This window comes from Vipera berus (assembly GCF_964194415.1).
Source record: "Vipera berus genome assembly, chromosome: 3".
In the NCBI taxonomy this organism is placed as follows: Eukaryota; Metazoa; Chordata; class Lepidosauria; order Squamata; family Viperidae; genus Vipera; species Vipera berus.
This window is the reverse complement of record NC_138204.1, coordinates 107,706,665-107,731,075: the sequence shown is the minus strand read 5'-3', so window position 1 is coordinate 107,731,075 and position 24,411 is coordinate 107,706,665. Positions and strand designations below refer to the sequence as shown.

Genomic DNA, 24,411 nt, shown 5'->3' with positions numbered 1-24,411 from the left:
CTCTTGATTTGGTAGTGCTTCGAATAATTAATTCAGCAGGGTTGTGAATACTAAATAGCACTGTACCACAGAATTATAAGCGCCCAGTCCTATGTGGCAGGGTGAGTATAAAATAGGGTCCATCACAGCTTACAAAGCCTTTTTAGCTCCTGGTTGCTAGGATAGGAAGAACATTTGGTAAACTCTTTTTCTCTCCCCAGTTAATCCTCTCCTTTCCAATTCCAATTAATATGAGAGGAAAGTTAGATGCATAAGTCCCAGTCCAGTTTAGAGGATTAATCTACTGCTGGCATAGATTTCTGCCCACATGATTATCCACATGTTGGGGTCTCCCATATATGCTGAAACTAACTCAGGGAATTTTTATCCAGTTTCTGGATAAGCTGGCTAGAAACTGAAGTTGCAATACATCTGGAAATCTGAAGCAGATTTATAAGTGTTTGCCATATATCTAAATAATGAACATATATAAAGTTTACTTCTGACTGATGAGAGGATTTTGAGTTTGTTCAAATCCCCCCAGACAAATTACCCATTTTCATTGTATCACACAGGTAGTTTTAAAAGATGCCCTCTGTTATTTCAATGATTTTTGCTAGCATAGCAATCTTCTGTACCTGTCCATTATGCTTTCTTTTAAGAAACTTACTATTCAAGTTGCATAAAAAAGAGAGCTGTTTCTTTTTTTAAAAAAAAGGATTGAAGAAGTAGGATGTAACACCCTCTTTAATGATACCTCCTCTAATTATTACTGATGGCAGATTTTATGTTTTTTCTTTTGCCATTTGATTTCTATAGGCCTGTGCTGATTTTCCATAATGATAAACTGTTTCAGAAAATGTATTTTGACCCACCAGATTTTCTCACTGGTTGTTTTAGTGAATTGTAATAGAAGGGGAAAAATGAATACATGAAATATACTCAAAGCATATTTTGCCAAGAAATAAATATATAAATCACTAGATACAGACCTGGAAATTTAGATTTTTAAAAATTACTCTGCCTCTCATTTACTTTTCCTGTTGCAGTTCTGCCTACCTGGTCCTAAAACATATGCCCCATTATTTCTGTGATCATTGCTATTTGGTTTTAAAAATTATTTAAAGTATAACAAAAAATGACTATGAGGGCTTTCCTTAATTTTGGGCATGGTAAGGGAACATCGGAAAGAACTAGGATCAGGTTGTTATTGTTATTGACTATGATGCTATGTTAAAGTCATAAATAAATTACCAAGACACCAAATCATTGCACTCATTGCTATATATATTATCAGACCAGCTGATAAGCTGCACACATACCTTTTAGAAAAAAATAAAGTTGCACTGTTATTTCTTCTAAGAATAGTAATTCTTGAGTAAAACATCTATAGCAAGTTCAACACATACAGATTATTTTGATTGTCTTTTTAAACATTTTAGTTCTGAATGTTTTTTTCCTATCCAGACAGAAATCTGCATTATCAAAAAACCCTTGAGGTAAATGAACACAGACAACTTATGGTGGGTTCTAAAAATGTAAACTTTGCATACAGAGATGTTCTTCAGTGGAGTGAACATTACAGCTCATTTCAAATGATGAAGTTTGACCATCATAAAAAGAAAAGAGCTGCCACATGTCCTTCAGTATAGTTCACATGCAAATGAGATCAAAGTGACACAATGCTTACATCAAAATACTTAACACCATCAGATTTTTAAAGGGTTGGAAAAGGTAACTATTATTTCCAAATCCATTATTCATTGTTTATCTATTCCTCCATACACTCAGCCTGAATTTACAGATGTGAGCTGAAATTCTTCCTCTTGTCATAAAAGCATGAAAGATAAATTACCAAGAGTTTTACTGCATGCAACAGTACCATTTGTGACTGAAAGTGTGTCTATCAATGAGCACTGTGTTTAAAAGGATATTTGAAAAGATATTCAAATCCAGTTTCTAATGGAACCTACACATGTGCTATGGAGTCCTTGATGCTTGGTTGTTTGTTTGCAGATGTTTCATTACCTGACTAGGTAACATCTCTGATTATGGCACTAAGGACTCCACTGTTCAGCCCTCAGCTACCTATATTATTTTCTATCAGGATGCATGTCACTCCCAGCTGTTGGCTGAGGAAGATGTATGGCCTAATTGTCAATTCTCAGTTCTCCATCTAGTAGATATCTTCACTAAATTTCATGAGGTATGAAGGATAAAGATGGGAAAGTGTTGATAAATATTAAACATTGTGAACGCCAGAAATTCTTGTGACAAATGAGTTGTTGTTCATAGCTTATGATTAAAAATGAAACCAAATAATATCATTGGGAAATCATGTGATGAACATAAGGGAAATCTTGTCCATCATCTGATAATTTCAATACACACAATACTATTTAGCATTTAGCCTTAGGAACTGGAACATTCTAACATTTCTGCTTCAGACTATGGTTCACAAAATCAAAACCGACAAGAATAAAGGCAATGCAGCAGACAATAGACTGATAATTAACACGGAAAAATTTGGTAGGCCCTTCCTAACTCTTGTATATATTACTTTTTTATATATACAACAATTCTACACCAAGTATTGTAGAAAAACATTGGTTAAGGAATCTTTGTCCTGAATATAACCTCATTTCCTTTTAGAGTCCTCCAGCAGCTCTATAGAATTTCCTTTAGTACAAGCCAATCAGCCATAACCAGGGCTCCTTTCAATAATTTGTTTTAAAATATACTACCCTTGATTCAGTCAGGTTCATCCACTCACCCTGCAAAAATGAGACAAGCACCTTCTCGGTTCAAGCAAGTCACATCAAACTATTTTGCCAAGGAAGATAGCATATCAGTATCTCTGGAAGTTCCAGAAGTCCTACTGATGTTTCCAGTAACTTGTAGCTGATCCAGTTAACAATCATAGTTCGTCTCTGGTGGATGATGCATCAATGGAAGGTCCAGGTGGCAAGGCATTCTTGTTCTGGGCATCTTTATGGATCTGGCCCTGTTGCCACGACTTCCGGGAAAGTGTCCTGTCCCAATCAGTGGCCACAGTCTCATTGTCCCAGATTGTAGATGTCTCTGTGTCACTGAGGTAACCTGGTTGTCCAGTGTAGTGTGTTGGATAGATCAGCAAAGGCTCTGCAGAGAAAGCTTTCAAATCTCTAGGTTCATAATGTTCCATGTATTTGGCACTTAAAAAGGAAAAGAAAAGAAGACACTAAGAAGATTGCCAATTTATATGGTTTTGATATCTTTTGTATCTCACAGCAGGATGAACTTATAATGGTTATAAAATGAGTGGTTCATTAAACATTCTCTTATCAATGTTGTAAACCTATATTCACATCCCTCAATTCTAAACATCTGGAGATAATATATTGATGTACTTTATTTAAGTGTTGGGAGGACTGGTATATTTTCTACAATGATAAGTCACTTTTCAACATAAAGACCTTGCAGATCAGCTGTAAAAACATACCATACATGGTCAATAATTTAAAAAAAAATTGAATAAGAAGCAAGTTCAACACTAACTGTAAGAAAGTATTGGCAGAATTTGGTTCACAGCTAATTATTAAGTAAAGGTGTAACATAAATTAGCTCACAACTAGCAAGAAAACCTCTTCCAAATATAATTGACCTTATTTCAAATTTTGATTGAAAGACATGTAATCAAGCTTTAATATGAAATACATTCACCAATTAACAGATATATGAAGCTATCATTGGTCTCCTCATAAGGTTACTTGGCCTTATTAAAACTCTTCAATATCCCTAGAAGCTTTAAATGTATATAGAGATGCAATGATTTGAGCTTCCAGCTGGAATATGGTGGCAAGTCCATTTGGGTCATCTTAATGGATGACTTATATAGGAAACCCAAGGGAACAAATGCCCTCAATTTTCTTGGAGGCTTTCAGTATTATCAAATAAGGTTCTCTTTTAGACTCTCTGGGGGACTAGACCTTATGAAGGACTGTTTTGCAGCAACTGCCATTTTTTATGTCAGGCCAAATCTAGGAAGAGATTTTGGAGAACAACAGCTCAAGACTGGTATCTCAGATAATTATATCTTGACCAGAATTCAAGTATTTTATTTATTTATTTATTTTAATTCCATTTATATCCCGCCCTTCTCCGAAGACTCAGGGCGGCTTACAAGCTTAGCAGGTACCCTTCATTCAATAATGGGAAGGAAATTAAATCCAGAAAAGACAATGTGCTGTTGCTCTACAGGAATCTGGACCTTGAAAGTGATTAAACACCTTCTGAGAAAACAGTTCTGCAGTCTGGGAATGCTCACTGATCCTCAACTGGCACTGGCTAAGCAGGTGTAAAGGAGTGTTTTTATGCAATTTCACTTAGTGTACCAGCTGCAAACCTCCCCAAGCCAGTTACATTTAGCAATAGTTAGCCATGCCTTGGCTTTGTCTAATCTTTATAAACACTCAATATAATCTTTATAAAACATTCCATGTAGAGCTGCCCATGAAAAGTGCCTGGAAGTGACATAGCAGCAAGGCTGTTAACCACTGCCAGGAATAGGGATCAAAGATCCACAATGCTTGTTGTTTGCTTAACAGGAACAACTAATCTGTAAAGCCATAAATAGCCCTCTAAGATTGGTGGGAAAAGCCCTTCTGGAAATATTCTGCTGTCAGAAGCCCAAGCCACCTGTCATTCTCCCCGGTTGTGGAACCCTTTTCTTAGCCTTTCAAAAATTGTGACAATGCACCACTTTTGTCATACTTTAAGTTACTATATTAGAATTAAAATGATATTTAATTACATTCTAACTTTTTGTTAAAAGTTTTAATTTTGTCAACTGTCATGAGAGTCTGTATGAAAAAACTAAATATACAATTATTAAATTTAAAAATGTGACTTGGGCAATACCTAAACATGCGATAGAAAATATAAGTTTGGGATGCAAACATGGTGTGACTACATATAAAGAAATTTTTAGATTGGAAAGGAATGTATGGCAACTAAAGCCATTCAATATTTTAAAAGAAGAAAAGATAGTACAAACGTGGTTTCAGTATGGGCAGATACAAGCTAGATGGAAAGAAGATCGGAAAATTGGTATTTCAACAACTGATGAAAATTTGGTAAAACAAATTAGAGATCAAAGTCAAGCGCATATAAGAAGGATATATAATGCATTGATAGAAATAGATTCAGAAATGGAACTTGTTAAGGACTGTATGATAAAATGGGCCCAGAATATTCAGGAGCCAATAACGATGGATACTTGGGGAAAAATCTGGGTCAGAAATGCAAAATTTACACAGGCACAAAATTTAAGAGAGAACTTTTATAAAATGTTTTATAGATGGCATTTAGATCCCAAAAAATTAGCATGTATGTATCCAAATTATTAACCTAAATGTTGGAGGTGCGGTTGTGACGATGTAACGTACTATCATATATGGTGGACTTGCAAAAAAGTTAAAGCTTTTTGGATTAAAATTTGGTGGAATATGCAGAAGATATTTAAGAAAAAGATAAGGTTTTCTCCGCAGTTATTTCTGTTGGGTATTATTACAGATTGTACTGTTATAGAAACTAAATTGATGTTGAATTTAATAATGGCAGCAAGACTTTTGCTAGCGCAATATTGGAAGAAGGAGGATCTGCCTACTATAGAAGAGTGGACTCTAAAAGTTTCGAACCTAGCAGAAATGGCAAAAATTTCAGCATATTTGAAAGATCACTCGCAACAAAGATACATTTCGGAATGGAGAAGATGGATTGATTACATTCAGAATAAATGACCAGGGGGGCTTTTGCACAGGTTCGCCTGGTGCGCCAGTTGCGTCCCTATCTGGACCGAGACGCCCTACGCACAGTTACTCATGCGCTTGTTACCTCCCGTCTGGACTACTGTAACGCTCTCTACATGGGGCTGCCCTTGAAGACCACTCGGAGGCTTCAACTGGTGCAGAATGCAGCCGCGCGAGTTGTAATGGGGGTCTCCCGATACTCCCATGTAACACCTCTACTCCGCGAGCTGCATTGGCTTCCGGTTGCCCTCCGGGTGAAATTCAAGGTGCTGGTTATTACCTATAAAGCCCTACATGGCCTGGGTCCGGGCTATTTGAGGGAACACCTGCTGCCGGCATCAAACGCCCTTCGCCCAGTGCGCTCCCACAGGGAGGGTCTGCTCAGGGTGCCGCCGGTGAGAGATTGCCGGCGGGTGACACCCAGGGATAGGGCCTTCTCAGTGGGAGCGCCTGCCCTCTGGAACCAGCTGCCGGTGGAGCTCAGGACTGCTCCCGACCTCCGATCATTCCGCCGGGGCCTGAAGACCTGGCTCTTTGAGCTCTCGGGCCCAGGCTGAGGAGAAATTTTAATTGGGGTTTTAAGTATACAGGGTCAATTTAATATTTTTTAACTTGGTTTTTTAACTTTTGTATGGTGGATTTTTTAATTTCCTGTAAACCGCCCTGAGTCCTCAGGGAATAGGGCGGTATATAAATGTAACTAAAATAAAAATAAAAAAATAAAATAAATATGGGACTAAAAAGTTTCATTTAGCATATGAATGAGTATTAAAATGTAATAAGATGCATTATTATTTAGCTATGTCTAATGGGAGTTAAAGTGCGATAGGATTTAAAGTGTGTTTATAGATAGCATATTTTACTTCAAGCTTGTTAGAGGCAATACCCTGTATTCAGCTCTGGGAAGTGGGGGGGGGGGAAGGGGAGGGAAGGGTGGGCTTTATGGGGAGGTGGGGGGAAGTCGAGGGAGGGGGAGGGAAGGGCGGGTTTTAGGTGGGGTCAATTTATGTTTAAAATGTACTGTAAAACTTTTCAATAAAAAATGTGACTTGGGTTTCCTAATCCCAGAAGCAATGTGCCCAATAGATGGGCTCTGCCCACAAAGCATTCCCATTTATATCATGGCCAGTCATTTCCAACATATATAAAACAGCAGTTTGTAGAAGTGATAATGTAATTGTTGAAGAGATAATATAATCAACACCAGCTATAGGAGGAGTGTTGTTCAATCCACCAAAAAGTATCTCATAAATCTGAAGCTCCAAAACAATTGCAGGAAACAACTATTTACTGATTAGAAGATAAACATTGCTGCTGAATGCATCATAGTCTAAATCTAACATACACCTAACACAAGCTATACTGTACAGTAATCACAGCCAATAACCTACATTGGGTGTTTGTTGTACATGACCGGCAAGAATTCATCTACAGGGAGCATCTTGCTGAAAGGTTGAGCTCCAATTAGCTTCTGAGCTCCTTGAAAGGTGATCGCGTAGCCCAGCGTCCAGTAAGAGTAATCGGCTTCCACCAGATTCATCACATTGGGCACAGCCTTTTCTGGATGCTCTACCTGCATCCGTTTCCGACCGATATATCTATATAGAGAAAGTTGAGTCATTGGACCCTATTCCATTTGCTGATATGTGGTGTAGAAACATCTAAACTCAGCACTTGTGGTGCCAGCTTCTCTGGCCAGATCACCAGGAGCTTCAGGTAAACCCTCTTTTTAAAAGAACTAGTAAGAATTAACAACAACAAAACATCCAGTTGTGGAGTTAACATAAAAGCTTCCCAATTCCTGCCCTGGATCAAAGGCCACTTGGTCCAGTATTCATTCCCTACAGCAGAGGTCCCCAAACTGTTGTAAGTTGAGGACCACCTGTATTATGAGACAAAAACTTCTACCTGTCTAATTTTCTTCAATGCAATTTTTAGAACTCACTTTCACATATCTCCTTATTCACTTTTCTAAGCTAAAATGCACCCAAATGTATGGCCTTTCCTTAATAGAGAGCACTCAATTCCATGGAAGGGAAGACAATCAGAAGCAAGATTAGTGGATTATTACTTACATAAGCTCCCAGTCAAGCTGCGTTCTCTCAATGTCATCCATTAATTTTGTGAGTTTCTTTTTGAATTGATGCTCAAAATGTACATCATCTTCAATGACTAGGCACTTCTCCATCTCCTTGCTTACAATCTTAAAATAACAATTTGAAATAATTCAAATTAAACTCAATCACTCATATCCCCTCATGACGAGTCTGCTGGAACATGCTGCACATGGAGCTGCCCTTGAAGTGCACTCAGAAACTTCAACCGATCCAGAATGCAGTGGCACATGCAGTGATGGTCATATTCCCAAGTGACACCTTTGCTTTGTGAGCTGCATTGGTTGCCAGTATTTTTCCAGGTGCTGTTATGTCCTATAAGTTCTTATATGGCATAGGGCCTAGTAACATGAGGGATTGCCTATGTTCCATAGCAGCCTTGCCAGTTTGATCCAACGTTCTCGGGGTCCTCTCCTCTCAATTAATGAATCTCATCTGTCAAGAACCAGGAAGCATGTCTTCTGGAATAAGGTTTCACCCTCTGATATTCATGTGACTCTGACTCTGCTAATATTCCAGAAAGATTTAAAGACATATCTATTCTTCTGGGCCTTGGATTAGGTGGTTAGAGTTGCTGTTGGATTGAGTGTGGATATAGTTTGCCAGATTCCCCATCAATTCTTGGTTTTTTAATGCCTTTTAAATTTATTTCATAATTATTACACCATATTTTCATTCAGTTTGGATTTATTGTATACTTTCTAGAACTGAGCTGGGGCTGAGCAGTGTCTAAACTGAATATGTTTTTATTTGTTGACTACCCTATTAGAAAAGACTATAATAAAATTACCCCATGAGTTGTTTCTCTGTGGTAGCCTTCTCTGGAAGAATGTAAATGGGCCAGTGGAAATGCCTGTTTTCCAAGAGATTCATCATCATGAGCCTATCTCCAAGACTAACAAAAAATGCTTCTTTCAACATATAAAAAACAAGAAAAAAGTTAAGGAAATGATTGGTCCATTAGTGGGGGAAAGTGGCAAGAAGGTGACAAGCAATAGGGAGAAAGCAGAACTATTTAATTCGTTTTTTGCATCTGTCTTTACACAAAGGGAAAAAACAGTCCAACCTACCCAAACCTGTGCCATAAAAAAAAGGAATAGAAACGCAAGTTAAGATAGGCAAGAAAATGGTAAGTGAGCACCTGTCCAGCCTAGACGAGTTCAAATCACCAGGACCAGATGGATTACACCCCAAGATTCTCAAGGAACTGGCAGACATGATCTCAGAACCACTGAACTATATTTTTCAAAGATCCTGGAGCACTGGGGAACTACCAGAGGACTGGAAGAGAGCTGATGTAGTTCCCGTCTTCAAAAAAGGGAAAAAAATAGATCCAGGAAACTACAGACCTATCAGCCTGACCTCAATACCTGGGAAGATTCTGGAAAAGATAATCAAACAACAAATCAGCGAACACCTTGATGCAAACAAAGTCATCACTAAAAGTCAACATGGGTTTGTCGAAAACAGATCATGCCAGACAAATCTTATTATATTCTTTGACCAAGTGACAAAACTAGTGGACCAGAGGAATGCTGTAGATATAATTTACTTGGACTTCAGTAAGGCATTTGATAAAGTAGATCACAACCTACTACTTGATAAGATAGAAAAATGTGGGTTAGATAGCATTACCACCAGATGGATTCGTAGCCGGCTGACAGGCCGTACTCAGCGTGTGGTCCTCAATGGAACCGCATCTACATGGAAGGAAGTGTGTAGTGGGGTGCCCCAGGGCTCTGTTCTGGGCCCAGTGCTCTTCAATATCTTCATTAATGATTTGGATGAGGGGATAGATGGGGAACTCATCAAATTTGCAGACGACACCAAGCTGGCAGGAATAGCCAATACTCCAGAAGATAGGCTTAAGATACAGGAGGATCTGGACAGACTCGAACACTGGGCACTATCTAACAAAATGAAATTCAATGGTGAAAAAAGTAAGGTTCTACATTTAGGCAGGAAAAATCAAATGCACAGGTATAGTATAGGTGGTACCTTGCTCAATAGTAGTAACTGTGAGAGGGATCTCGGAGTCTTAGTAGACAATCACTTCAATATGAGCCAGCAGTGTGCTGCAGCTGCCAAAAAAGCCAACACAGTGCTAGGCTGCATTAACAGAGGGATAGAATCAAGATCAAGTGAAGTACTAATACCACTTTACAATGCTTTGGTAAGGCCACACCTGGAATACTGCATCCAGTTTTGGTCACCACGATGTAAAAAAGATGTCGAGACTCTAGAAAGGGTACAGAGAAGAGCAACAAAGATGATTAGGGGGCTGGAGGCTAGAACATATAGGGAACGGTTGCTGGAATTGGGTATGTGTAGTTTAATGAAGAGAAGGGTGAGGGGTGACATGATAGCAGTGTTCCAATATCTCAGGGGCTACCACAAAGAAGAGGGAGTCAAGCTATTCTCCAAAGCACCTGAAAGCAGGACAAGAAGCAACGGATGGAAACTAGTCAAGGAGAGAAGCAACCTAGAACTAAGGAGAAACTTCCTGACAGTTAGAACAATTAACCAGTGGAACAACCTGCCTCCAGAGGTGGTGAATGATCCAACACTGGAGGTTTTTAAGAAGAGACTGGACAGCCATTTGCCTGAAATGGTATAAGGTTTCCTGCCTGAGCAGGGGGTTGGACTAGATGACCTCCAAGGTCCCTTCCAACTTTATTATTATTATTATTATTATTACTAGCAAAAAGGAGAGGAGAGGAGGGGAAGAAAGGGGGAGGGGAGAGGAGAGGGGAGAGGAGAGGAAAGGAAAGGAAAGGAAAGGGGAGGAAAGGAAAGGGGAGAGGAGAGGAGAGGAAGCATTTCTGTCAATTACAGTGAGGATAAGCAAATTTTGGTTACCTCTTTCCAAATGTAATAGTGGCTAAGGAAACAGCCAATCTCTCCTCTGGTCAACACTCTAGAAGAGTATGGATCCTGGTAACCAGGAAGCATCTCTATATTTAGAGCTTTCAGCTGGCTTCTATTCAGCATCCTGAAAGAGACAGTGATTACATTCCTTAGCCAAACATTTTCAAGATGAAAAGGAAAGCCACAACCTATTTTTTTAAAAAAAACATAAGGCGGTGAATCTGTACAATGTGTAGCAAAAATTTTTTCCCTGCAGATAGAAATCAATGCAGTGTGGTAAAATAGGAGTTATTATTTTTTTTCTAACATTCTTGCTTTCAGCTTTCAAAGTACTACTTTCATAAACCAATGTTTTAAAATAATTATTTCTACTTGCAATCTAAAGTGGTACTGTCAATCCTCACAACATATTTTACAAGATCTCTTTTGTAACACTTTAGAAACTCAATAAAAATGTGGATTCTGTCTTGCAGAATTGTGCCTAATACGAAATGTACAGGATTTGATCCCACTGAAGGAGAATTTAGCTGGATTTGTAGAATTTTTATAGGGAATGCAGCAGAGAAAATATTTCCTAGGCAAGCACCAGTGAAATGAACAAGAAAACATGGTAAAGATACTAAAATTTCCCCAGTTTTACAAATGAGGAGGAAAGTGTTAATTATTTAAAGACAATGTGAGAATCTTTTGTCTACAAAACACTATTGTAAATAGCTGCTGGTGGGAGACAAATATTTTTGATCTTTAAAAAGATTAAAGAAGATGCTCGACTGATAATTATCTATCCTCTGACAAATATATACACCATATATCTGCACACACACAAAAAACTTATTAAGGGAGAAAGTAAGCTTCTGAGCAGTGTCTCAGGGACAGAGATAGCAGGCAATTATTTTGCAGAGCAAGAAAGTTGTTGAATCAACCTTGATTTAATGCTCTAGTCTTCCCAGCATGGCTCATATTTGGCAAAGCAAGTCACTGGTAGCAGCAAGGCTGGAGCAGAAACAATTAACAGAGATACTAGAGGGAGTTGTCTTTATCAATGGGCACATCTCACGCCTACCGATGATCCCAGGTGAAACAGTTGATAAATGTATCCCAAATCACATAGAGTACTTCAAATTTTCGCAGTCCTTAAACTAGGTGGCCCCAACCCCTTCCGGTCCCTGGTCCCCAAATTTTACAGCTTCGTGCTTGGCAATGTTTATCAACTCAACTCACTTTCCATCCACAGCTTCCACTAGCTTGACTTCAATTTCCTGTTCATATAAAGTCCGCAGCATTCGATCCCGTCTGTCTTTTCGACGCTTCAGATTGATCATGAAAATCTAGAAAGGAAGAGACCAGAAGCATGGAGGAATACCAAAACAATAACATGTGCGGTTCCCACTATCCCTTTAAGTTTTACTGACAGCCAATGCTAAAATATAACTTCCCATCTTGAAATGGGGAGAGAATTGCTAATTCAGTTTCAAGGAAAAGGACATCCCCCTATATGGGGATGGGGGTCTCCAGCCAGATTTGGTGATTTCAGTCACTAAATCCGAGATTTTCTATGTGAGGGTCACATTCTCTGCCTTCAGTTCTCCAAGTTTTGTTTTTGTAGGAAAAAAGGAAAGTGTGTGCCTTCTTAATTATTCTGCCAGACTTTACTAACAACTATCATGCCTTAACTCCGAGTTCATTCTAAGATGAAAAGAAAAAGAGCACATGAGCAGCAGGTAGAAAGGTCTGAGTTTGTTGTTGTTAGCTGCAAAGTCGTGTCCGACCCATCGCGACCCTATGGACAATGTTCCTCCAGGCCTTCCTGTCCACTACCATCTTCTGGAGTCCATTTAAGCTCACACCTACTGCTTCAGTGACTCCATCCAGCCACCTCATTCTCTGTTGTCCCCTTCTTCTCTTGCCCTCAATCTTTCCCAGCATTAGGCTCTTCTCCAGTGATTCCTTCCTTCTCATTAGATGGCCAAAGTATTTGAGTTTCAACTTCAGGATCTGGCCTTCTAAAGAGCAGCCAGGGTTGATCTCCTCTAGGACTGACCGGTTTGATCGCCTTGCAGTCCAAGGGACTTGCAGGAGTCTTCTCCAGCACCATAGCTCAAAGGCCTCAATTCTTTGGCGCTCAGCCTTTCTTATGGTCCACCTTTCACTGCCATACTTTGCAACTGGGAAGACCATAGCCTTGACTATACACACTTTTGTTGACAGGGTGATGTCTCTGCTTTTTAGTGTGCTGTCTAGATTTGTCATGGCTTTCCTCCCGAGGAGCAAGCGTCTTTTAATTTCTTGACTACAGTCCCCATCTGCAGTGATTTTGGAGCCCAGGAAAATAAAATCTGTCACTACCTCCATTTCTTCCCCATCTATTTGCCAGGAATTGAGAGGGCCAGATGCCATGATCTTAGTTTTCTTAATGTTTAGTTTCAACCCAAGTTTTGCACTCTCCTTCTTCACCCTCAACAAGAGGCTCTTTAGTTCTTCTTCACTTTCTGCCATTAGAGTGGTATCATCTGCATATCTTAGGTTGTTGATATTTCTTCCGGCAATCTTAATTCCAATTTTTGATTCATATAGCCCTGCCTTTCTCATGATGTGCTCTGCATATAGGTTAAATAGGCAGGGCTACAGTATACAGCCTTGCCGGACTCCTTTCCCAATTTTGAACCAATCAGTGGTTCCGTGTCCAGTTCTCACTGTTGCTTCTTGGCCAACATATAGGTTTCTCAAGAGACAAATAAGATGGTCTGGTACGCCCATCTCTTTAAGAACTTGCCACAGTTTGTTATGATCCACACAATCAAAGGCTTTAGCATAGTCAATGAAGCACAAGTAGAAGTTTTTCTGGAACTCTCTAGCTTTCTCCATGATCCAGTGTATGTTGGCAATTTGATCTCTAGTTCCTCTGCCTCTTCGAAATCCTGCCTGTACTTCTGGTAGTTCTCAATCCACATACTGCTGGGATTTTAAGCGTAACTTTACTAGCATGAGAAATGAGTGCAATGGTGCGATAGTTTGAACATTCTTTGGCACTGCCTTTCTTTGGAATTGGAATGTAAACTGATCTTTTCCAATCCTGTGGCCACTGTTGAGTTTTCCAAATTTGCTGGCAAATTGAGTGTAGCACTTTTATTGCATCGTCTTTTAAGATTTTGAATAGCTCAGCTGGAATACTGTCACCTCCACTAGCTTTGTTGTTGCTCAGCTTTTCTAAGGCCCACTTCACTTCACATTCTAGGATGTCTGGCTCGAGGTCAGTGACCACCTCATTGTGATTATCAGGGAAGGTCTGAGCTGCTCCCTCATAAATATAGCCTGCTGAGGTAGGAATATTGCGCCTGTGAGGGCAGGCAAGCAAACAAGAGCAGCCTTGGCACTGAGGGAGTGAAAGTGGGTGAATATCAGACTCCGCTCCCCTCTAACTGATTGAGCCCTATGATTATGTGGGAGATAAAATAAATGCAGGCTATCATAGCAGAGATGTTCCTGATGGACCAGGGTGGATTGTAGAATTCCACCTGTGGTTTGACCAGCCCCTAATAAATGCATCCTCAGTAGAATTTGGAGTTGAATAGCAGACCTTATGGCTAAATGTGGTGGCTTTAAGAACTAAGAGCCAGGGCTGACTGATAAACCTGCATAAATGATGGATATCAGAGAAAGGATTCTAGGGGGATTAAATCAAGCAACAGAATTAATATATGTTGTGAGTGTGCAGAAGAAAATAAGTATTTATTTATTTATTTTATTTTATTAATTTAATTTGTATACCGCCCTTCTCCCGAAGGACTCAGGGCGGTGAACAGGGCAATACATAATAAAAACAAGATACAAAAATTAAAAATTATTAAAAAGTAATTAAACAGTGATGCCTGAATAAATTAGTACAGATTAAAAGTTAAGGCCAATTTATAAAACCCAACCCCATCCCATCAGGTCAGGCCGGCTTGTTCAAAAAGGTGGGTTTTAAGATTGCGCCGGAAGGAGCGGAGATCAGGCGCCGTCCGGAGCTCGACCGGAAGATGGTTCCATAAATCCGGTGCGCCCACAGAGAACGCCCTCCCCCTGGGGGCCACCAGTCGGCATTCTTTGACCGGTGGCACCCTGAGGAGGCCCTCTCTGTGGGAGCGTACTGGGCGGAGGGAAGTTGACGCCGGCCGCAGGTGCTCCCCAAGGTATTCCGGACCCATGCCATGTAGGGCTTTGTAGGTCATTACTAACACCTTGAACCTCACCCGGAAGACAACTGGAATCCAATGCAGCTCGCGGAGCAAAGGTGTGACATGGGAGTGTCAGGAAACTCCCAACACAACTCTCGCGGCTGCATTCTCTACCAGTTGGAGCCTCCGAGTGGTCTTCAAGGGTAGCCCCATGTAGAGAGCGTTGCAGTAGTCAAGACGAGAGGTCACGAGCGCATGAGTGACCGTACGTAAGGCATCCCGGTCTAGATAGGGCCGCAACTGGCGCACCAGGTGGACCTGGGCGAAGGCCCCCCTAGTCACAGCTACTATATGGTCTTCTAGGGAAAGCTGTGAGTCTAGGAGGACTCCCAAGTTGCAAGCCCTATCTACAGGAGGTAATAACTCACCCCCCATAGAGAGGGGTGGGATATCCTGAATGTCCCGAGATGCCGGTACGCATAGCCACTCAGTCTTGTCAGGGTTGAGTCGAAGCCTGTTCCTCCCCATCCAGACCTGGACCGCCTCCAGGCAACGGGACATCACGTCGAGGGCATCACTGGGGTGGTTTGGGGTCGAAATGAAAAGTATGCCAGTGTACCCCAAGTTCAAGTAAGCAGAACATGCTTTAGTAAAGTGATGGTGAAACTTTTAGAGACCGAGTGCCCAAACTGCAACCAAAACCCCACTTATTTATCATCGGGTGCTGGGTGGGCATTGCCCAGTGGGTGTGCATGACATTGGGTGGGCCTGGCAGCAGTGGTCATGGCAGACTGGGTGGGTGTGGCCGGGGTGGGCATGGCCACCTCAATGTTGCTCATGGGGAGGGATGCCTGTGGGGGCCGGGCAGGGTTGGGGGAGATCCAGGGGGTCTCTGGCAGGTGGGACAGTGGGCAGGAGATGAGAGCAGGCAAGAGGGAGGGCAGGGGTACCATTGCCACAGGGCAAGGCAAGGCAAGGCAGGGACCAGGGCGGCTGCTGCTTGACACCATTGCAAGCACATGGGGGCCAACTCTGTCCGTCAGCTGCCACAGATGCTGGCCCCTTGACCAACACACTCTGAGGCTCTGCAGGCTGCTGTGAGCAGGAGCAGTAGGGGTGGGGGGATCCAATATACTGGTTCCTTACCTGGCTTGTTCCATGGCCTTATGGCAGCAGCATTGGGTGCGATGTGTGAAACAGCAAATGGCTGGTTTTGGCACAATGTGGCTGTTTGCTGCCAGCCACAGCCATTTGCCGCCTCGTGGGTCACACCCAATGCCACTGCCATGAGGCCACAGAACAAGCCAGGCAGAGGTAAGAATTGGTATACCAGTTTCTTACCACCACCCGGCTTATTCTGCAGCCTCATGGCAGCAGTATCGTGCAGGAGATGGCAAACGGCCAGTTTCGGTGCAACGTGACTGTTTGCTGCTGGCTGCGGCCATTTGCCGCCTCATGTGTTGCACCCAATGACATTGCCATGAGGCTGTGGAACAAGCCGGGTGGAGGTAAGGAACCGGTATACCAGTTTCTTACCGCCGCTCAGCTTGTTCTGCGGCCTCATGGCAGTGGCATTGTGCAGGAGGTGGCAAATGGCTGGTTTCAGTGCAACATGGTTGTTTGCCACCGGCTGCGGCCATTTGCCGCCTCATGTGTCGCACTCAATGCCGCTGCCATGAGACCATGGAACAAACCGGGTGGAGATAAAAAAGCAGTATGCTGGTTTCTTGCTGCTGCACAGCTTGTTTCGTGGACTCATGGCAATGGCATTGGGCAGGAGGTGGCAAACGGTTGGTTTCAGTGTGGTGCGGCTGTTTGCCACCCCGCGAATTGTGCCCAATGCTTCTGCAATGCAGCTCAGCTGAAAGCAGCTGTGGAACAAGTGGGGCAAGTTCCCCCCCCTCACCTGCCCATTCAGCTACAGCTTTGGTGGCTCTGTAGGCAGAGTTGCGAAGTTCTCTTCTCTGACAGAGCCACCAAAGCAGCAGGTGGATTGCCAGAGGCTTAAGGAGGGAAGGTGCAGAAGTGGACGGTCGGGCCATTGGCAAGCACAATGCGGTTGAGCAGAAAGCGACCTCAGAACAAGTGGGGCAGGTAAGGAAAGAAATCCTTGCTCCCCCCAGAAACTGTTTTTCTTTCCTTACCCAGCCCTGTGCCATTTCTCCTTCATGATCCGCTGTCATCATTTGCAAAGACAGGGAAGGTTTTTTTTTTTGGGGGGGGGAAGTTCAATCAATCAATTCCAACTTCTCGTGAAAGATTGCAAAGTTGGAATTGATTGATTGACCTTTCCCCACCCCCCAAAAAACCTTCCTTTGTTTCCTTGCACACTACAGCACCCTCCCTCCTCGAGCCTCCGGTGCTCCACCTGCTGCTTTGGTCAGCCTGGCAGCCCCCACCTCAACACCCTGCCCACTGCCACCTAGCACGGCTGCCCCGGGGCTGCAGGGGCTGGCCTGGCATGGGAAGAGCATGTGCCCCATCCTCCTACGACCATGCAGGGTAAGGTTGCTGTGCCCACACCTGCCCAGATGCCCTTGCTTCCCCCTAGGGCTTTTTTACTAACCTGCCTTTCAGCTGCATTCTGTTTCTCTGTTTGCTTCTCAGCCTTCACCGAGTGTTTGTGGGGATATTGGTTAAAAAAAAAAGTTCCATCAAACTTTCTAACTTCTTGTGAGATCTCATGAAACTTTTTTTTAACCGATAGTCCCACAATAACGCGTCAAAGGCTGAGAAGTGACTGAAAGGCAGGTTAGTAAAAAAAATGCTTGGGGGAGGTCAGGGCATCTGGGCGGGAGCAGGCTCAGCAACCTTACCCTGCGTGGCTTCAACAGGTGTCTGGCAGGGGGAGGGAAGCAACTGGTCTAGCGCCACCATGTTGCTTCTCTAGCCCATGCACAGGCCCCACCCCACCCCTCGCATGGAGTGCCTTGCTCCCACTGCTCCTTCTTCCCCCATGCGGCACCTTCTTTCCAGTTCCGACACGTCACTTCCTCCGCCGCTGTGTGGGACTAAAAATAAAGTTCAATCAATCAATTCTGTTTCCCCCGTCCAGTTTTGGATTTCTGGGGGACCCTGAAAAGGGTCGAAAGTCACCCCATAGAGGCGACCAGCAAGGAGGGGCCCTCACTGGATCACGGGAGAACGGTAGCTCTCCCGCTAGAGCCGGTGAATCAGCCAAAGCTCCACTTACCAACTGGCAACTTCAAAGCAGCATGGAAGAGACTGGGTGAGATTTTTTGTCTCTTAAAGCCTAATTACTCTTTGTACCTGCATAATCTGCTAAAGCATTTTGCTCCCTGTGGTGAGAGAAGGGTGACCTTAGTTCTCCCTCCAGAAACAGCGGTGACTGACTACCCAGCGGAGTTTAAAACGTTGAAAAATAACTGAGATCCTAATCTGAATTCTATTCTCTAAAATTTGTGGATTTAAAGACTCTTTATCTTCTATTCCCTATTTTTCTTTAATTTTTATTCTTTATTTTTACTGAAGATCTGGGTTTTTTCTTTTCAAATAGAAGAAAAAACTGGAAAGATTAAAATAACTTGGGGGGACATCTAGTGGCTAAACCTGATATTGCAATGTTATTCTCCAAAAGAGACTTGGCTGACAGCCCAGAAAATAGATAAGATATATGCAACCTTGAGACATTAACTGTGATAAATTCAGCTTTGTTCCTTACTTAGTGAACCTCCTGATTGTAAAGTCTTTTTTACTTTAAATATACTATTATGAAAGAAGATCAGGAATGGACCTTCCCTATGGAAGAAGAGGAGGAACAAACTCTTTGTATGCTGAAAGCGATTCTTCAAACCCTTCTTATAGCTGGTGATGAAATAAGAAACTATAGGAAAAAAACAAGAAGACAGCCTGGACATGCAAACTCAAACTATGACTACAACCAAAGAATCATCCATACAGGTTACTACAGAAAAGGTGGAACAATTAAATACTACGACAGAAGATTCAATTGCTCAACAAACACAGCTAATGGAAAATACGGGAAAGAAACTGACAAAAGGGAAAGAGAAAAAGACTTCCCATATAAATCAGAAGGAGCCTGAGGATCGAAAAGAAAAACAGATGGAAGAGAAGATAAATAGTTCAGACAACTAAGTCGAGCTGGGGAAACAAGGAGACAGCTTACCAGATCTGCTAGTCCTCTCAAAAAAATGGCGACTAGATGGTTTTTTCAATGTCAAATAATAGATATAACAACCCAAGGAAAGCTATTTGATTTATTTAATTATTTATTTAATTAAATTTCTATACCGCCTTATTCCCGAAGGACTCAAATGCTTTTGATGACCCAAAAGCAAGAACATGGAAGATGATTTGGCAAAGAAAGAAAGCTAGAATAAGACTGAAAAACAATGGGGCTTTGATCTATATATGAGATTTACTTAAATAGACAAGATGTATATTATGAGAATTTAAATAGAATATACTTAAACAGATAAGATATGTATTTTGAATACAAGATATAGTTATGAGTTGAGATAAAGAAAACTTTGGTCAAGTAAAATTCAGAAGTATAAATACCAACAATTAAATTGGAATATTGATTTGTGTATAAAGGTTTTGTAAAGTTGATTAAGATACATATAAGCTGAAACTCCATTGAGGAAAGTAACAAATATGTCTTTATGTCTTACAATAGAACATACTTAAATAGATAAGATGTGTATTTTGAATATAAGATGCTACTATGAGTTGAGAGAAAGAAAATTTTGGTTATGTAAAATCCAGAAGTATAAATACTAACAGTTAAATTGAAATATTGATTTGTGTATAAAGATCATGTAAAGGTGATTAAGATATATATTATTAGGTCATTGACTGTCAAAAAGATTGAATGTTAAAAAAATTAAGATATACATAAATTAAAAACTTGATAAATGTTAGAAAGTTACTTTTTATTTGATTGATAGAATAAAAATTGTATTAGCTTAGATATGAGACAGTATATACTAAGGGGGAAAGAGAGGGAATAGCTATTGTAATAGTTGGAGATTTGTACTAATGATATCTATATGTAATAGAATTATTGTATTCAGCTGCCACGTTGCTTTTCAAATATGTACATGTAATATTAGAAAAATCAATAAAAAATTATTTAAAAAAGGAAAAGCCAGATTCATTTAACAACTGTGTTACTAATTTAACAAATACAGTGATTCACTTAACAACTGTGACAAGAAAGGTCATAAAATGGGGCAAAACTCATTTAATAACTGTCTTGCTTAGCAATGGAAATTTTGGGCTCATTGTAAGTCTAGGACGAACTGTATCTCTTCATCTAACTATGCGGTGAATCCCTGTATCAATAGCTTTCAAATTGTATAGTAATTGTCAGGACCCACCTCAATCCACATCTTAGGAAATAAGAACTCTTGGATGCAAGTTTAGTCCAAAAAGGAAAATGTTTACTAGGATGGAATGGATTGTGGGAATACAAGACGGAATCTAACAAAGTTACATTTCAATCCTATATAAAACATTCCCATTACAGCCCCTCCCCTCATCCATTTGGTCAGGCTCTCATCAGTTGCTAGGTGTCAGGTCCTTCCATGGGAAAGGGAACTCTCCTTGGTTTTATGGTTATTGCTTTCCTTTTCAGTTGTAAATGAAGATACAATCCAGACCTGTCTGTCCCCCTCCCTCCCCCCGTTAAAACATCCCCTGTTGTTTGAAAATCGCTTTAGTAACCATCCTCTCCCCCCCCCTCGGAGAGATGGCAGAATCCCCAGAAATAGCATGTTGTTCTACCTATACAATTATGAAATGTGATATAAATGGATTCTGACATTCGGCTCTCCTTTCAGAAAAAAGATGAGTCCATCTGTGGGGAAAGAAAACATATAAATGTTAGCCTGGTTTGTTTGGATATTCTGTATGAAACCTCTTAAGCAACTTAGGTGCTTTAACATGGAGTTTGTTAACCCACTCATTTTCTGAGGAGGGGAGGTGTTTCCATGCCACTAAATATTGTATCGTTCCATGGTGTTTTCTGGAATCTAAGATTTCTTTCACTTCAAAATGTTGTTCTCCTTCCACCATGATGGGGGGTGGTGGTGGTGGGATTTTTGCTCGTAGTGGTGATTGTTGTTCTCTCTTTAATAGACTGCAGTGGAAGGTTGGGTGTATTCGTCTAAGATTTTTGGGTAGTTCTAATTCAACTGTTACTGGGTTTATGATTCTTTTAATTGGAAAGGGTCCAATATATTTTGGTCCTAGTTTTTTACAGGGTTGGAGTGATTTCAGGTATTTTGTGGATAAATATACCATCTCTCCTACCCTAAATGGTGTGGGATCGGTTCTTTTTTTGTCTGCCTGTGTCTTGTATGCTTTTCTGGCATCTTCCAACGCTTTCCTAACGATTGGCCATGTATTTTGTAATTGAGCAATCCATTCCTTCAGATCAGGGATAACCGGTTCTTTTGGGGTTAGTTCTGGTATTGGGTTGAAACTCTGGCCTGTAGTTACTTGAAAAGGAGTGTAACCTGTGCTTGAGTGGACTGCATTATTATATGCTACTTCTGCAAAAGGCAGTAGGTCCGTCCAGTCGGACTGCTGAAAATTAATATAGCATCTCAGATATTGTTCAAGTATATTATTAAGTCTTTCAGAAGCTCCGTCTGTCTGAGGATGGTGACTAGATGACAGTCCTTGGGTGGTTCCTAAGAGGGATAAAAATTCTTTCCAAAATGCCGACGTAAATTGCACCCCTCTGTCAGATATGATGCGTTGTGGTACCCCGTGCAATCTGTAAATATGCTGTACAAAAAGTTTTGCTAATGCTTTTGCAGTCGGGATTTTTTGGCAAGGTATGAAATGTACTTGCTTAGAGAACAGATCTGTGACAGTTCAGACTACGGTGTTTCCATTACTTTCTGGCAGTTCTACGATAAAATCCATGGCTATTTCTTTCCATGGGGCTGAGGGGTTTGCCACCGGTTGTAACAGACCTGGCGGTTTCCCTTGCAGTCTTTTAGCCATCGCGCAAATTTGACAGCTACCCACATAGCTTTCTATGTCCTTTTTCATAGATGGCCACCAAAATTGCCTTTTAGTTAAGTGTAAGGTTTTTACAAAGCCAAAGTGTCCTGCTGATTTTGTATCATGGCACAGTTGCATGAAATTGATTCTCTGTGTGGCAGGTATATATAGCTTCTCCCCCACCCATGGCAGTCCATCTTTAATTGTGCACACATGTTTATTTTTCTGGAACCATTCATTACTTTCCAAAGACTTCCTGAATTCTATTCCAGTTTGGCTATCTACCTTCGGCTTCATTTTTTCTTGTGCCCTGGTGGTGACTGGTGCTGCCAGTTGTTGTTCCGGTACAAGTGGTTTAAAGTCAGTAACTCTTGTGCTGTTATATTGGGGCATGCGGGATAATGCATCTGCCAGGAAGTTCTTTCCCCCCGGTAAGTGTTTGAGAGTGAAATTGAATCGGTGAAAATGTTGGGACCAGCGGGCTTGCTTAGGAGTGAGCTTCCTGGGCGTTTTTAGTGCTTCCAAATTTTTGTGGTCTGTCCAGACCTGGAAAGGTATTTTATTTCCTTCTAAAAATTGGCGCCATGTTAGTAATGCCCACCTCAACGAGAATGCCTCTTTTTCCCATATTGGCCAGCGTTGTTCTGTTTCTGTGAGTTTTCTGGATGTGTATGCGCATGGTTGCAACATCCCCCCATCATTTTCTTGTAATAGTACAGCTCCTACCGCTACATCACTCGCATCTGCCTGTATTACAAAAGGTTTGTCGGGATCTGGGTGTTTTAGGACAGGTTCAGCAGAAAAAAGTCTCTTTAGTCTCTCTAATGCTGCTTGACATTCCATTGACCATTTCAGAGGCTGGCTGGGTTTCACGTGTGACCCCCCCTTCGTTTTCAACAAATTTGTGAGGGGCATGGCTATTTGGCCAAATGCGGGGATGAATTGGCGGTAGAAGTTTGCAAACCCTAGGAAACTTTGCAATTGCTTCCGTGTGCTGGGGGGTGCCCACTCTAGTACTGCCCTGACCTTCACAGGGTCCATTTCGATGCCCTCTGGAGATATGCGATATCCCAGGTAATCGATTTTTTCCTGATGGAATTCACACTTCGATAATTTAGCATATAAGTGGGCAGCTCGCAACTTCTTCAGGACTGCTCTGACTAGTTTGATATGTTCCTCTTTGGTTTCTGTGAAGATAAGGATGTCATCGAGGTAAACCAGGACCCCCTTATATAGGTGCTCTCTCAGCACGTCATTGATTAATTGCATAAAGACTGCAGGGGCCCCTTGCAGTCTGAATGGCAATACTTTGAATTGATAGCACGCAATTGGGCAGTTGAATGCAGTCTTCCATTCGTCTCCTTCCTTAATCCTAATACGGTAGTATGCTTCCCTCAGGTCTAGTTTGGTAAAAATCTTTCCTTTCGATAGGTGGGATAACATATCCTTCATTAGGGGAAGGGGGTACAGATTACATTCACTAATTGTGTTCAAATTTCTATAATCCACAACCAAGCGAAAAGACCCATCCTTCTTCTCCCTGAACAGAACCGGGGCGGCCACTTTGGGTTTGGCAGGCTCAATAAATCCTCTTTCTAAGTTTTTCTTTATGAATCTCTCCATTTCTGCCATTTCCCTTGGGCTCATGGCATACATCCTGGGTTTTGGGAGTTTTGCCCCAGGTTTGAATTCTATGGTGCAGTCTGTGGGGCGGTGGGGGGGAAGCTCATCTGCTCTTTCCTCACTGAAAACCTCAGCCAGGTCCCTGTATTCCTCCGGTATCTCTGGTAATCCCTTCTCTTTCCCCACTGCTGCTGTCTCCTCCCTCTGGGTTGGGGGGGTGCTTTTGGGGTCTAAGTTCTTCTGCCCCCCCTTTGGGAAATTGAGTTCTGCTGTCCTCCAGTTTATCCCGGGGTTCCATTTCTTCAGCCATTCCAGTCCTAGGATCATTGGGCATTCCATGCCTGGGGCCACTATAAACGTTATGTCCTCCTCATGGTGCCCCAGTGATAGGTGGATTGGTAAAGTGGCTAGGGTGGCTGGTCCTCCCCCTGCTATTGTCCCATCTAATTGACTAAAAGAGATTGGTTGTTTTAGCCTCCTCACTGGGATGCTCAATCTCTCCACCAGCGTTGGGCTGATAAGGCAGCGGATGCACCCAGAGTCTATCAGAGCTTTTATTTTGGCTGCTTCAGGCATAGGGGAAGCTAATATAGTCACTGTCTTAAGTATGGGTGGAAGGGGTCCACTTACCAATGGTTCTCCCTCTGAGCTGTCTTCCGAGTTGTCCACCGTCCCTGCGGTGCAGGCCTAGTTCCTGGCAGGAATTGTGGACTCTACAGCCTCTGTCCCCTTCATGGAAGATTCTTTTGTGTTGCCTTGGGGCTTCCCCGGCTTCTTGGAGGATGATGCTTCTGGTTTTCGTGGGGGGGCTTTTGAACGACATTCTGCAGCACGGTGGCCCTCTCTCCCGCAGTTGAAGCAACCTGTTGATTTTTTGGCTGT

At 41.9% G+C, this 24,411-nt stretch overlaps 1 protein-coding gene across 4 annotated transcripts in view; it reads right to left on the bottom strand.

The window, feature by feature from the left end:
* Nucleotides 1–503: 503 nt before the first annotated feature.
* The window catches only part of COLGALT2 (collagen beta(1-O)galactosyltransferase 2), a 93,760-nt gene continuing 69,852 nt past the window's right edge, over nt 504–24,411 (bottom strand). For 3 of the 4 annotated variants that reach the window (XM_081325775.1, XM_081325777.1, XM_081325778.1), the window contains exons 8-13: nt 11,972–12,078; nt 10,742–10,874; nt 8,673–8,735; nt 7,844–7,971; nt 7,160–7,366; nt 504–3,173 (exon numbers count right to left, since the gene is read on the bottom strand). In XM_081325775.1, coding sequence (XP_081181901.1) covers nt 2,897–3,173; nt 7,160–7,366; nt 7,844–7,971; nt 8,673–8,735; nt 10,742–10,874; nt 11,972–12,078 — 915 coding nt within the window. In that variant the 3' untranslated portion in view covers nt 504–2,896. The remainder of the gene's footprint in view (nt 3,174–7,159; nt 7,367–7,843; nt 7,972–8,672; nt 8,736–10,741; nt 10,875–11,971; nt 12,079–24,411) is intronic. The other variant, XM_081325776.1, reaches the window with a different exon arrangement.